This window comes from Gossypium hirsutum, chromosome D05 (genome assembly GCF_007990345.1).
Source record: "Gossypium hirsutum isolate 1008001.06 chromosome D05, Gossypium_hirsutum_v2.1, whole genome shotgun sequence".
Lineage (NCBI taxonomy): Eukaryota > Viridiplantae > Streptophyta > Magnoliopsida > Malvales > Malvaceae > Gossypium > Gossypium hirsutum.
Genome location: NC_053441.1, coordinates 66,063,214 through 66,078,843, shown reverse-complemented (window position 1 = coordinate 66,078,843; position 15,630 = coordinate 66,063,214). Strand labels below are relative to the sequence as shown.

Genomic DNA, 15,630 nt, shown 5'->3' with positions numbered 1-15,630 from the left:
GGTTTATAGATTCATGACGTTTAAAGTCGTTTCACGAAACAGGACTAAATTATAAAAAAGGTGGGAAAAGAAGGCTTTCGATTAGTGTTGGCAGTGCGAACTTACTAATAATTTAATAATCTTAGATGTAATTTACTGTAATTTTTTTAATATCTTTTTTTTTAAGATTTATCTCATCATAAGTTACTGCTCTTTATGATACAAAAGTCTCGAATTATCCATAGTCCCTTCTCAGGCACTCGAACCCACGTCCTCTTATACTGGTAACAATATCGGTACCAATTGATATATATTTATGTTATATAATAATAATAACTTATGAATGATGATGGGCAAGAAATGGGCCCTAGAAGAAATAATGGACTGAGACAAAGGGTAATAATCAAACTCACCTTTTAGTCAATTTGTACTTAGCACACGTGCAATTGGATAAATCTAACACCATTACCATTCAATTTATTATTATTTTTTAATTCTAAAAACCCTAACCAAACACTATAATGATGAACCCAAATTACCCTTTAATTTTTGGGTAAATTCTAAAAATAGTCACTTTTATTTATTTTTGGTTACATTTTAGTCACTTATGTTTGAAATGTTACGTTTTAGTCACTTACGTTATCGTTTTGTTATGAAGTGATCACTCTATCATTAAACTCCATTACCTCCCTAATGACAATCCTACGTGGCAGTTCAAATTGGTTTTAAATGCCAACTCAGATGTCCAGTTGTTGGGATGAAAATAGGTTTTTAATTAAATAAATCTAATTTGGACTGCCATACAGAATATCCAAGTTGACATTTAAAACCTATTTAGACTGTTACATAGGACCGCCATTAGGGAGGTAACTGAGCTTAACGGTAGAATAACCTTCGTAACGAAACCATAACGTGAGTGATTAAAACATAACATTTCAAACATAAGTGACTAAAATATAATTTGAAGCAAATAAAAGTGACTAATTTTACAATTTACCCTTAATTTTTTGGATAATAAATAGATGAAAATCCCAAAAAGGGAAGTACTGTCTAATCAATCAAAGATAAATTCCATTATCTTTTCATAATGGGGCTCTTTATTTTCTCAAAAAATGGACCCTCAAATGGTCTTCTTTTTTGTGAGTTTACATTCATTGTCACTTAATTCTTGCCTAATGTTGTATAGTTTATGGGTCTAGTTTTCCTTGTAATCATGAATCTACAAATTATTCAACCTCCACTTACTTGAAAATCAAATTATGAAGCTTCAAATCCCAATATTGTTCTTTTTACTTTATTGGGTTAAATATTAAATTTATATATAAATTTTGGTTTAATTACAATTTGATACATAAATTTTAATTTGATGTAGTTATACACATTTAAAGAATTGAATATGTACATTTATTTTCATATTAGAATAATATAATTGTTTGTGCATGCAATTAGAGGTAATCATAAGCAGAGCCGAGCCTCAATATATTTTTAGGTCCATTTTTTAGGCCCAACCCAAAAAATGGGCCTAGAATTTTGCCCAAGTCCGATTCGGGTACAAATGCTAAGACTTGAGTCCGGCTTGGCCCTATTAATTATATATATAAATAAATTAATATATATATAATACGTCAAATACACTACAAATATTAAAATAAATATTTCTTAACAAATTGAAAATAAATTAAAATTTTATTTATACTTAAATGACACTAAAATATGTGCAACTGAGTAAGCAAATACCTCTAAAATAATAGCAAATTTATTAATAAAATAAGAATTACACAATACCAAAACAATTACAACAAAATATTAGCAATATAATAGCGAAACGACACTAAAACAGTGACAAAACAACAACAAAAAGCAGCAGGATTTTTTTTTTTTTGCAAATTCGGGTAAAGTCGAGCCAGGCCTAGGCCAAAAAAGCTTACTCGAGGCCTGGGCCGTCTAGAAAATGTGCCTTGTTTTTTTACCCAAACTCATTTTTTGAGCATATATTTTTACCTAAATCCTCTCACGTTTCGAGAAAACCTTCGGGCCAGGCCAAATGGCTTAACTCATGATCAAGCCTACATGTAATATATCAATATAAAATAATATTAATTCAATAATATTATTAATAATTTATAAAAATTAAAATTATATATTCAATTAAAGTTTTTTTTTTGCCTATAAAGAGATATTAAAATTCCAACTTTAATTTTAGTCGGCTGATTTAATTTTCCTGTTTTTCTGCCTTTTTTTGCAACTTTTCTTTTCATCTCCTTTCAAGTAAAAGCTCAAATTGAGATTTTCTTTATATAGAAAATATGAACTTTATTCCCTTGGGTCATTAACTAATGCCAATCTCCTTTCATTTCTTCATATATTTTTTTGTTAATGGACCCCTTTTGCTTCCTATAATTCTAGTTATAAAAATGTTGAATCGAGAATCGATCGGTATATTAATTTAGAATAAGATAAAATTCGATTAATCAATACAGATCAATTTAACCAGCAATCAATCAGTTAGATTGATCCTTTTTTTAATGTGATATTCGTGTTATTTTATTATCCAATTTTAATACCCTAAAATTAACATTATTAACCTTTTTTAGTGTTTAATTCGGATACCGAACAGATAAAGAGGTTGCATTGCAATAATAAAAACAAAGGGCTAGGTTTGGTGATAGCATAAGCTCCATATTTAAAGGTCAAATCATTGTCCCCTAATCACATTTTTGTTTTCCTAATCTTTCCCTAATCTCAGGCTGTGGGTTCCCCACATATCTTCTCTTTCATAATTATGGGTTTAAAGTGATATCAAGCTCTTAATACTTAAGCTTTGAAGCTCTCAATATTTGGTCAAATTTTGTGTACTAAAGAGATTAAACTAATTGGTAGCCTCAACCTAATGGTGTATAGGTGTTTGTGACTCACAATTTCAAAAAGTTTTTCAACTCTAAACATAAAATATTGAAAACTAATGTTTGGGATAAATTAACATTTAGTCCTTGAGCTTTGTAATTCTTTTCAATTTGATTTCTAAACTCTTTTCTTGGTCCAGAGTTTGGCAATTTTTTTATACTTTGACCCTTGAATTTAGATTCCGTTAAAGTGTGATGACGAGATATTATGAAATTATGTCATGTTATTCTCGAAAAATTTTACATAAAATCTAAAAATAATACAAAAATGATAAGGAATTTTAAATTTTTATAAAATTTTAAAGTGGTGTCATGGCATAATTTTAGAAGGTCACATCATCATTTTTAATGGAATAAAAATTTAAGGATCAAATTGAAAAAAAATTACTGAATTTAAGGACTAAATAATACTTTTTCCTTAATTTTTTATAATTAAAATAAATAAAAATATTATATTATTTTTATTATTAATTAGAAATTTTGGCTTGAATTCAAGATTCTCCAATCTAAAGCATGATTAGATTTGCTGGCTTGACTTCGAGAATGTGCTATCTAAAGCATGAATAGATTTTTTTATATATAATATTGAATCGAATTTAAAAACTTTAATATAAAATTAAAAAGTTTAATATTCCGAACCCGAAAAGATTTAAACCAAAATAATTAGAATAAGTGATTTGAAATGATTTGAAATAACATAAATTCGAGAAGATCAACTCAAAGATCTCGATTGGAAAACTCGAACGATTTGAATTCAAAATGACTCGAACTTGAAATTGATCCAAATTCAAAATTACCTAAATCTTGAAATGATTCGAACCTAAAATAATTTAACAATAAAGTACACTTAAGGTTGCTAAAGTATTAGTATGTTTACGTTTTGGTCACTAAATCTTAAAAAGTTGTATGGCCTTCTTTGTTCGAACCGCTTACTCAAACCGAAAGCTCTCCTTCCCTTCTCTTCTATTGTTCATTTTTTTTTCATGAAACAGTTTTAAATGTCACAAATCTATGAATCAAAATACAAAGAGTTTTCTCCTTCAACCTCCAACATTGACCGTCAAATTGACTTAGATTTAAGGCATGCTCTTCTACTCGTCGATGGGTACTAATCCACCGTACTAATCGTCAAATCATCGCTTGGAACTCGCTAATCAAACTATAAAAAGAAAACTTAACCGTTTAATTATTCAAATAAAAGTTTCAGAATAATTTAATAACTTTAAAAATCCAAATTGGACTGAATCCTTGATCTAGCCAATTGATAGGTGTAAGCCCTAATCCATGTAAATTAAATTTATTAAACCGAAGGAAAAATAACCCAATCTTCAGAAAAGATCCCATCGTTATTTTGCTTTGACACATAACATGTTTGCATGTGAATCAACTTTGTTGAAAATTCCAAATTTGAGAGATTATGTGTTTAAACTATAATATCATAACACTAAATTATTTGCAAGTAATGGTAAAGTACATTGCATTTTTAAGGGGAACGTAAATTTAAATCTTTAAAACAATATTATTAAGAGGGACAGTTACAAACTCCAAATACGAACTGTAAAACGAACATGTATGATATAAAAAAATTAATAGGTCAAATCAACATGCAAAGATTGATGAAATTAATCATGTTATTTTGCTTCTTGCTTTAAACATCACCCACAATAATCTTTTTTTATTGCTTTTAGACTCTCTTTTTTCTTAATTTTTTCAACACAAAGAATAATGATAACTTAATTGCTATGAGCATTGTTGCCAATACAAGAGGATGTGAGTTTAAATGTATTGAAACGCATTATCTTCCTATTTATGAGTTAAGGAGGGGTTATGGGTAGTTTTAGACACTATGTCAAAAAAGAAAAAGATATGATTCGAACTTATAATAAATTTATTCAAAAAAATGTGAGAAGGATTGTGAAAAGTGTAATTTAATACCATATTTCCAAATTAAAAAAATATAAAAATTGGGAATTTTCCAAAAACGTGACCTTTTTAGTGGAAAAAAGACATCAAATTTAAATGTGTGTTTATTTTACCATAACAAATTTACTATTTTTTTTTCACTTTTTGTGGCAAATAGTTTGGTGAATAAATAATTATGTAGAGTTATCGGAATTTTTTTAAAATTATCTTTCTGTTTTGAAAAGCGTAAAATAATTTTTTTTAACAGAAATCTTTCTTATTAGTAAAAAATTAACTTGAATCGAACAAAATATTATTGTCCTAGTATTTCTTAAATTTAATTTTAAAATATCAAAATTATTGATCCCAAATATTTTAATGTTAATAATATTATTTAATTATTTATAATAAATAATTAAAATTGTTTACAATTTAAATTAAATTACTTACTATTATGATTTTATTTTACTAATAAATTAAAATTAAAATAGTATTATTAATAAATATTTAGTCAAAAATATTTTACAATATAAATACGAATCACATTTAAATTTAATGTGTCCCTATTCTTTCTTGTATATGTAACTTCAAAATTAAATTTTAATCTGATATAGGTTTATCGGATTATTATCACGTACATTATGGTGAAGAGTAAAAGTTTTGCATTGATTATTATTCACTATAACATAAATAATAGGAATGTTCAAACTATTATTAATCGAAATTCTAAAACCCTAAATTTTGATTAATTCAATTAATTAACCGAAATAACCAAACCTTTTAACTAAGATTCTTTTTCAAACAAGTTTAAAACATGAAAATAAATACAATGACAATATTTTTATTTGTTTTAGTTTAAAAGAAGACAAAAAAAAAACAAAATAACACTAAATTTTACATTAAAAATATATTTGCATTACATTAAAGCAATATTCATGAATATTGTTCTTCATCAATTTTTTTTCTTAGGCCCATCATACTAATTGTTAGAGGCCCATCATATCAACTTACTAAGTTTTAATGTAATTAGTATCGGCATGTAAAAGGACATAAGTGCGTTGAAATGCATTTATCCTTCTATTTAAAGGTTGTAAAGAATTACGAGTAATTATCAATTTTGACCAAAACTCGAACCCAAATTAATTTGAACCATAATGACTCAACCAGAAAAAATAACTAAAATGATCCAAACTAGAAACAACTTGAAATAACTCGAACTTGAAATTAACCCAAACCCAGAACTGACATGAACTAAAATGATCCGAAAATTTTAAAAATTAAATTAACTCAATCAAAATTGACACAACCAAAACCAACTTGACTCGCCCAATTGACAAACTACACATATGGCTAGAGATATGTGTCCAACATGAATATGTTGATTTCTTTTGAAGTTTTTCATGTACAGCTACATAAAGCACATAACATGGGCAATGGCAGCTTCATTTTGCATCCAAGATCCAACATAAAACACTACACAATAAATCAACAAGAGCGCCTATGTAACTCGGGCAGATCACATTAATGAAGCCAATAGGCTCAACTTTCACCCTTCAACAGTTTTAGGTCATAATCTTTGTATGAAAATGAACTAAAAACCTATGTGCTCGGACTCTTCATTTTCTTGAAATACCTGTGTCCAACACTCATGTCGAACACACAGATATGAGAATGTTACCTTCAAGGATCCCCTAAATACATGGAAAAATACTTAGAATATCTAACCATACCTGTATTGGATATATCTGTATCCGACCGAGTCTGAACAACATAGCTACCCACTAAACAAAAGAACCAGAACCGTGGGTACTTAGGCTTAAGTTAGGATATTGTATGAAAATATGAGTGGCAAACTGGTAACGAACCAAAACTAAGTGAATTCATCTATTAATGGATCCAAATTTTGATGCAGATAAAAGGTACACTTTTTGCAGTTTTTCTTCAGAAAATACAAGAAAATGACAGCATGGAAGCAACAAAACATGTAACTAAGACCCTTTAATGACTCAAAACAAGTATACAAGTCAAAAACAAAGGTGGAAGGTGGCCAGGTCACCTGCCAAAACAGGTAGTTATTGAAGAGGTAAGAGCCGATGTGAGAAATTTCAGCCCGGCAGATCCACCAGGGAAGTAAGAGATAGCGTAGTAAGCAAGTGCAAGAACCTACAAGGTTCATGGAAACAGCAAGAATTGATTTCAAAACTGGATGATCATGCAGGCACTAAGCCAATAAATATATATCAGACAATGATTTGATAAATCTAACATGTTTAAGGTAAAATAATCGAACAAAAATGACAGGGTGCATTATACCTGTAACACAGAAAAGAGAACGGAAAGAATGTAGCTGTGAAGCACCATGGAAACATATATTGTACCCACCATACTTCCAATAAATCCCAGTGTAAAAGGAAGCCTCTGCAGCAATGGTGTGAAACATATATATTAGATATACACAATCGAAGAAGAAAAAGAATTGAAGTATAGCGTAATACCTCTTTTGATGACATGTGAGCTAACTGATTCTTTGGGCCTCTTAAAGCAAAGAATGATCCGATGATAAAGCCACATCCAAGAGTAAAGCATATTGCAAATTTTTGGGGCATGATCACCATGACCGGCAGAAACATGGTAAAAGCAATGAAAACAAAAAAGACCCCGCTTGCCAGAAATAAACCAAAATAGAGAAGTGCTTTTCCTGAAGGAACACTACTCGTGGCAGATTGGAAGTTTCCGGGAATATCTCTCACACCTTTCGAAACGCTGGAGCACCGAGAAACAAACAAAAAATACATTAGCAGATAAAACAAAAAAGGAAACGATCTTATGACATAGAGAAATCAAGATTAACGTGGTCATCGCATTCGTAAGTCCTGAATCGAAACATTAAATACCATGGTTCATTACATTAAAGCATCACATAATTGGAGGTTCTCTCGAGCACTAAAACTCAAATCAAGCAAGCTGGCTTAGGCTTAGTTCTCCATTGTTGTTGTAATTGAAAAGTGCTTTTAGAAAAAAGTGTTTTTCAAAAGTGCTGTAAAAAAGTATGGTTTGCTAATTTCAAGTGTTCTTCATCGCTGCCAAAAATTACGGTGAGAAGTTAAAATGACTATTTTAGACATGATGTTGGAAAGTAAATAATAGATTAATTTAAATTATATTTAAAAAATTTATATAATAGTACATAAATATAAAAAAGTTAAATACTTTTTAAATAATTACTATAAATTACTTCTTAAATTTTAAATTAAGCATAAAAACTATACTTTGCTAAAGTGTTGCTTAATTATTTATGGATACATCAAAATTCATTAAAGATGATAATATAGCAATAATTGTTAATATAACATTAATTTCACCTAATGACTACTCTCCCACCAATTGTTAAATATTTAATATTAAAAATTTAAAATAAAATTCAAAAAGGAAATAATTGAGCAGAAAACCTACATGTTGTTAGAAGCATGACCATTAAAATGGGATGTTTTGGTAATTTTATTACCTAAACGTGATACGCAGAAGCTAGAAGCAGCTGTATACCACACAGCTGTTTTTTTTCTCAAACACACTGTGTTTTCCATTGCTTCTGCTGTGTAAAAGTGCTTTCACCATGGCAAAAGCAATGAAGAACTGCCCCTTAAACTATATAACATGAAGGAATCCTATCCAAAACATGAAGCAGATATGTTCTTCATTGTCGACTATGCAGTTTGATAAAGACAAATTAAGACCATTCTTTGGAATGGCACATTATGACATGGCTTTAAACGGCATGATCCGGATAAGGAAGATACCACACTGTTAATTCATCATTAAATCAAGTTAAAAATCCTCTTCCACTGTGAGTCACATCGTTTCCGACCCATAAACCACCCGTCTAAACCATTATTTGTTTACTCTAGAACCACCTAATGCCATAAATCCTATGTTTTTTTATCCTATAACACTCAACAGAATAGAGAAAAGCCTCGAACCAAGGGTTCCATACATATACATACATAACATACAGATTCATTTCCACATATCTATCATGCAAAGAGATGATTGCTACAAAATCATACCACCCTGACTTTACCCATATCCTAAATCCTAAAATTGATGATAAATTAGCAAATAACCATAATTCAACAATCAATTTTAGTAGCATCCAACAATAGCAAAGCAAGTTCTATTACTAAATCAACATGCTTTAAAATCCCAAAATCCTAAAGCCCTAATTCCCATAAAATCAAATACCCGAGACCCATCATCCAAATCGAAATCATCTAGTAAAACACATAAACGCAATGCTAAACTTGCAATTGCATAAAAATAATCAAACCCCAAACTCAAATCAACCCTAAAAAACACGTTAAAAATTGAAGCTTTAATCGAAATTTCCCAGATCAAAAAAGAGGAGTGTGATGAGGGCTTACACGTTGAAGGTACCAGAGACAGTATCATTGGCAGACCTCATAGCAGACTCAAGATCGAACCCAAACGCAGAGCCATCTTCCGATTCTCTTGAAGCGGCATAAGAGTTCCAATCAGCTAAAAGCGATGATCCTTCTTTTCCCTGCCCATCATCTACACTACTGCTCCCTGAGAACCAAGCTTGCATCTTTTTTATGGGGTTTCTTCGAAAGCAACAGATCTAAAGATTCAAAATTTTCCGTGGGTTTTATTTATTTTTTATGGATTATTTAAAGCTTAAGTGCAAGGGAGTGGTGAGGTTTGCTGTGTGAGAATAACTGTCCCCCCATGGAACTTAGAAATGAAGAAAAGGTGGAACTTTTATGTTTTTCCGTTGTTGCTTTGACAAGGTAAGAACGGTGCCGTTTCTGTGAAAGGCTGTTGTATATTGAATAATTCCGTTGGTGAATGGAATAGTGAATGTTTATTATATTAAAATTGAGTCCAATCTCGATACCATTAACACATGTATTCAGAGAGAGCAATAGAATAGCGGATGGATTAGTGAAGATATCGTTCTCAAGACCGTCGGATAAAAATATATTCAAATAACCATCGGATGAAATTCTTCAAGTATTGCATGATGATTTTCTTCATGCAGTGTAATCTATTTTAGAGTTACCTTAGTTTAATCTTTCTTTGTACCAAAAAAAAAAGTATCCAATCTTTTAAGAGTTACTAACATAAGGACTAAATCATTCAGAATATCATATAAGAACCTAACATTTATAAAAATACTCAAATGAAGGTCAAACTTTTTAAAATGGTTAAATAAAGTCATTTCTTTTCGAAAGTGCTCAAATAAGAACTAACCATTTTTTAAAATGTTTAAATAAATACTTCTCAAATGTCATATATTAGGTTACATTTTTCTTTTCTTTTCTTTTCAAGTAATATCTTATTCAGCTATCGTGTGTTTTATTCTAAATATGTCAATATTCACCTAATTTTTACTACAGTTTGGGTCGAAATGCATATAACGCTTTTGTTTGAACATTTTTGTAAAGGTCAAGCCTTGTATAACAACTTTAAAAGGGTTGGCCTTACGCAAACAACTCCTAAAAGGTTAGGCCCTAATTTGAGCATTTAACCTTATGTTTTCAATGTTCTTTTTTTTTCAAGATTTCCATTAGAAAGGACAATGTACTATAAGACGGAAAGACTAATGTGTCATTTATCAAGTCTAATTTTGGAGATGTTTTGTTTTGAACATTTGAGCAGATGACTCCTAGAAAATAGAGATATAGATGTGACTGACTAGACTAACAGTACATCAGACAATACTCGAGTAGAAAAGATCTTAGATCTGTTTATGGATATATTCACTTGTGATGTTCATAGTGTGGCATGCCTTAATCCTTAGTGGATGATGGATTATGTATGTGTGACTTGTATACTGTGATGTCATGAGTTCAAATAGATAAAGAATCGAAAGCTGGTGCTTTGGGTATGCAACTTTTGTAGTATGTATCATCATTCACAATAGTGGAATTCATAACCCAACTAATTGATTGAATAGTAAACATTGCCACAGGTCGTCTGTCTTTGTGATAAATGACTTGATTATTATTTGATAGTAATTGACTTTTCATGAAAGAAAATGTAATGGTTACCATGAGATAAAATAGGATCATATTGTGATAAAAATATCCTATGAGGGTAACACACTTATGAGAAGGTCATTGGACGAGCACTGATTAAGTAGTTTTTATAATGACAACAAATTAGGGAAAGCTCGGTCACGATACTATAATGGAATGACTTCGTGACTAAATAAGTTTATAATTAATATGCAAAAAGTTAGAATTTAATTATAAATTATTTGAGCTCTAGTTATATATGTCCAATTGGTTCCTCCACTAGCTCGTGAAACCAGAAACGAATTGCATGTAACACTAAATGAACGGAAATGATAAAGTTAAAGAAATGGGTCGCATGAATCTGTTTTCTCATTAAGTATAGAAATGACTTGAGAATTAATTTAAGGTGTCAAAATAGAATGTCGAAGTAGAAAGAGAGAAAAATAGAACACATAGATTTTACGTAGAAACCCTTTTGGGAAAAAACCACGAGTAGAGGAGAAGAAAATTCACTATGTTGAATTCAAATGATTATAAGGAGTATAGACTGCATCTATTTATAGGCTTAGAAAACCTTATTCTAATCAACTTCTAATAGAAGTAATGCAGTAAGGTTGAAACACCTTATTCAAACCAATATCAACCAGAGGAAGTAAACTTCTATACGGATCCTTGTGCAGCCTGTATCGTACCATGAGGGCCTCCAGCCTTCACACCCCTAGTTGTGACCCCAATCCAATATCTTACTTATTGGGGATCTACGATGGGCAATATTTTATTTTAATAAGAATTTGGGTCACAACCCTAACATAATGTTTTTGGATTATTGTTTAATTAATTAGAATTAAATAATTAAAGTTCAAAAATAAAATTAATCTAATTAGTCATTATGAATCCATTGAATATATAAATTAAATATATTTCTTTATAGATTCTTCTACGATAAAGTTGTTACGACTCTAACGAAATTGGAATTGAGTTGAGAAAATTATTTAATTAGAAAATTAATTTAGTTAATTTAATTAATTTAATTAACCAAATCCTCCTCATATGGTAAGTGAGGGCGACAAGCCTAGTAATATTTACTAGGTGTGTCGCCCATCACTCTCTTAATTTAATCATAATTTAACTTTCTAAACTCTTTCTATATAAAGAGAATATTGAGTCATTATTTTACATACACTTGAATTCAATAGAAAGTTGTAGAGAGAAAATCCTCTAAAGGGACTATTTCAAAAAATTTCTAAAGATATTTTTCTTATTTACAACTTGACTCAAAAGTTTAGTAAAATTACGAAATTACCTCACTGGTAATTTTTGTAAAAAAATTTCTAATTTGAAATGAGCCCACACTCGACAGACATGAGGTGCTCATCGTAGACGAATTGAAAATGTACAAATTTGATTAAGTGTTTATTACTTTAGATATCAAAACTAAGATCTTATTTTGAAAAATTTGTTTAAACTCTAGTTTTTCCCAACATTTATTTTCCGCTGTGTTTTCCAAACTTGTTTTTTTCCAACACACCTCTAGCAACAATGTCCAGTTCAATCGGGTTAAGAAAATATCATGTTAGCAATTTACTCATAATTTAACAAAAAAATTGTATCACATAGATAACAGAATCAATAAAATAAGAAAATTGAACCAACATTAAAATTTAATGTGCATAAATACACCAAGCTAATGTTGATATATAACATTACAAATTAAATAAAATTTTATGTATAATTTTAATATTTACCGAATCAAACTCTACAATATATTTCTATTTTTTGAATGGATTTGTATGCCACAAATTAATCTGAAAATTCCTATATCCATATTTAATTTATAATGTATTTTAATAAATTTTCACGTATTATTTTTTTAACAATATCATTATAAGTTATGGTCACATTTGCTATTTTTGACATAATGTCTAAATTAACCTATAGTTCATCCTCAACTCATAAATAGGAGGATAATAAGTTTTAGCACACTCAAACTCACGTATTTCTATATTGACAATAATACATATTCTAATTGAGTTAAGACTTAGTCGATAAGACTTATGTTTTGGGTTTATCTAATTGTCTTCTCTTTCCCTGAGAAGAAAAATTAAAAATATCTCAGACCCAAAACACTATTAATATTAAATAATATTTTTAATGTTATAATAATAAAATATAATACTAATGAGCATCTTTTCTATTACTTTACAAACTTTGGGGTTGGCATTTATTGTATTTTAATAATTAATTAATTTGATAATTTTGTTTTGGTAAAGTATAATGATAAATTTAGTCCTCAATGTTTATATTTTTTCAATTCGATCCTTATTCTTTTTTAGCTAAATTAAACTATTAAATTAAAAAACAAAGTCAAATAGCTTTTCCTTAACGAAAATGTTGATTAAAATAAATATTTTAAAAATTAACAAAAAAATAACATGAAGTACTCTTTGATTACAATGTAGGTTGCTATGTTTAAAATTTTTAACGTTTTAATCAATATTTTCATAAAAAAATAAATTTGACATTTTTAAAAAAATTAAGGGTTAAAAGGACTAAATTGATAAAAAAAATATGAAAATTCAAGGCTAAAGGTTTTCTTTCCTTTATGTATAAACAATCCCAACTCAGATCCTCAATTTAAACAAATTCTTTTTAAAATTTAAATATTTATGAAAATTAAAAAAAAAAGACAAAAAGATTTCATAAGCTATTTATATAAAAGCGCGTAGTCTTTTATTTATTTTTATTTCCAAATAAAAAATAATAACATAAATTTGATATTAATAGATTTTGTATTTAAATTAAATTCATCATTTAATTAAAAGAATAATTAATAAATTAAATCTCAAAAAACTGTTTTCCAAACATTGCCAGCAAATCACTTGTCCACTGTCACCATGCCGTTGGCCAGCTCATCTTCCCGTTACCGTTATCTGTTCCTCTTCCACGTCTTCGCCTCATTACTACGTACATTTCTCTGTCAAATGTGAATTTATTTATAATTTTTTAATAACTTTTTGGCTTAGTACATTATTTGGTATGTAATACCTTTATAGTTGACCCGATTATTAATTTGGATATCGAAATGTTACATTCGTTGTCGAAGCAACTTTAAAGAAATTAGGTTGATTCCTTTACGATTTTAAGCTAACATGATCAATTGATGTTTATAATAAAGTTTCAATTGATTTTTCAGGCTTTAATCGAGCTTTCGTTAGCTTTTTCAATTATTTCGGGTCAAGTAGTGATTAATTTGTAAATTTTTTAAAAATCCAAGGGTAACGATGCAACTTCAGGAATCTCCGCATCCTGACGTGACTGCTTGACTTGTGCTCTTCGCAACCTCGGTTCTGTTTTTGCTCTGTTCTCCATTCTTCAATTTATCAACTAGGACTTCATTAATTCATTTTATAACTCTTCTATTATTTCCCTCATCTTACTCTCCATTCCACATCCTATATGTACATGTATTTATATAATAATCTTTGACCTTCAATATGGCATACTTATATGTAAAATTAATTATTCTTTCGCTCTTTATACGTATACTTTTAACAAAACTGTTTTCGTAAATAGTAGTTACTAAATTATTTATATATTGGCCTACAGAATTCGAAATTAAGATTTACTTTTTACTTTTGAAACTAGGCTCAATGAACTTTTTACCATAAATATTTCAGAATTTCTACTTAAGCCAATTAATATAGTTTTTTCTTCATATATTCCCATGTTATGTTGTTAGGTAGCTCTGACCCTTATTCATTAAAAATTAAATATCTTTCAATACAAGTCTCGTATTATGTTGTCATTTATTTTCCTTGAAAATAGACTCATTAAGCTTTTAAGTTCTTCTAATATCATTATCCATGCTTTTTTTTGAACAATCTCATTATAGGCATATTTACTTTTTTTGACACAATGCCTAGAACTACCCATATCCCCTCCTAACCCATAAATAACATGTCCTCCTATATTGACAACAATGTCCATGCCAATCAAGCTAAGACTCAATCGGCCATTTCATTATCCATACTCAATAATCATAAACGTATTCAAATATCATACTTAGTCACTTGTAACTCTTGACGTTCATGACTTTCTTCTATTTAAACATAAATCTTACAATAATTTAATTTAATCACCTAAATTCGAAACTTCATCATCATAGTAACTTCTTAATGGTTTATCTCACTTTAACATCAAATTGGAGGCAAACCTTCATGAATTCAATAAGGTGCTTACCTATTTTCTTCCCGCGAATTCAACATTTCTCTTTTCAATCTAAAGTTTTCCTTCATCTATTTCTTTTTCCCCTCCCATTATCCTTCACTTTCTCTTCACTTCACCAAGCTTTTTCTTCATGTTCTTCTTCAACTAGTTGATTTTCATGGTAGAAAACAATCTCATAACACCGTAGGATGTGAAATTAGGCTATGGTTCTAAGGTAGCACTCAAAGAAAACTCATGGAAGATTTTCTCTCTTTTTCTTTCTTTTCTTTCTTTTTGCTCTCGCTTTTATTTTTATTTTTTGCTGTCTAGTTGCTGCCATCCCGCCTTTTTCCCCTCTAGAAGTCTCTATACTTTTCTTTTATTTCAATTTTAGTCCTTGTACTATCAACCAATCAAATTCCACCACATTTCAAGCATTATTTCCATAAATTCCCCATTTTTCTTTACACCTCATCACTTACATATTCTAACCTCATGATTAAATATCATTTAATAATGGAAAATTTGCACTTAGGTCCTTCACCCACAATTTGAAAAATTACACTTTAGTCTCTGTACTTTTCCATTTTATTCAATTTAGTCCA

The 15,630-nt window shown here is 29.3% G+C and overlaps 1 protein-coding gene across 1 annotated transcript; it reads right to left on the bottom strand.

Moving 5' to 3' along the window:
• Window positions 1-6,641: 6,641 nt before the first annotated feature.
• LOC107903383 (protein transport protein SFT2) lies at window positions 6,642-9,631 on the bottom strand. The gene is made up of 4 exons (XM_016829400.2): window positions 9,203-9,631; window positions 7,280-7,547; window positions 7,098-7,202; window positions 6,642-6,947 (listed from the first exon to the last, which is right to left on the bottom strand). Exons 1-4 carry the CDS (start codon window positions 9,385-9,387, stop codon window positions 6,837-6,839), a joined length of 669 nt encoding a protein of 222 aa, XP_016684889.1. The 5' UTR covers window positions 9,388-9,631; the 3' UTR covers window positions 6,642-6,836.
• Window positions 9,632-15,630: the final 5,999 nt, after the last annotated feature.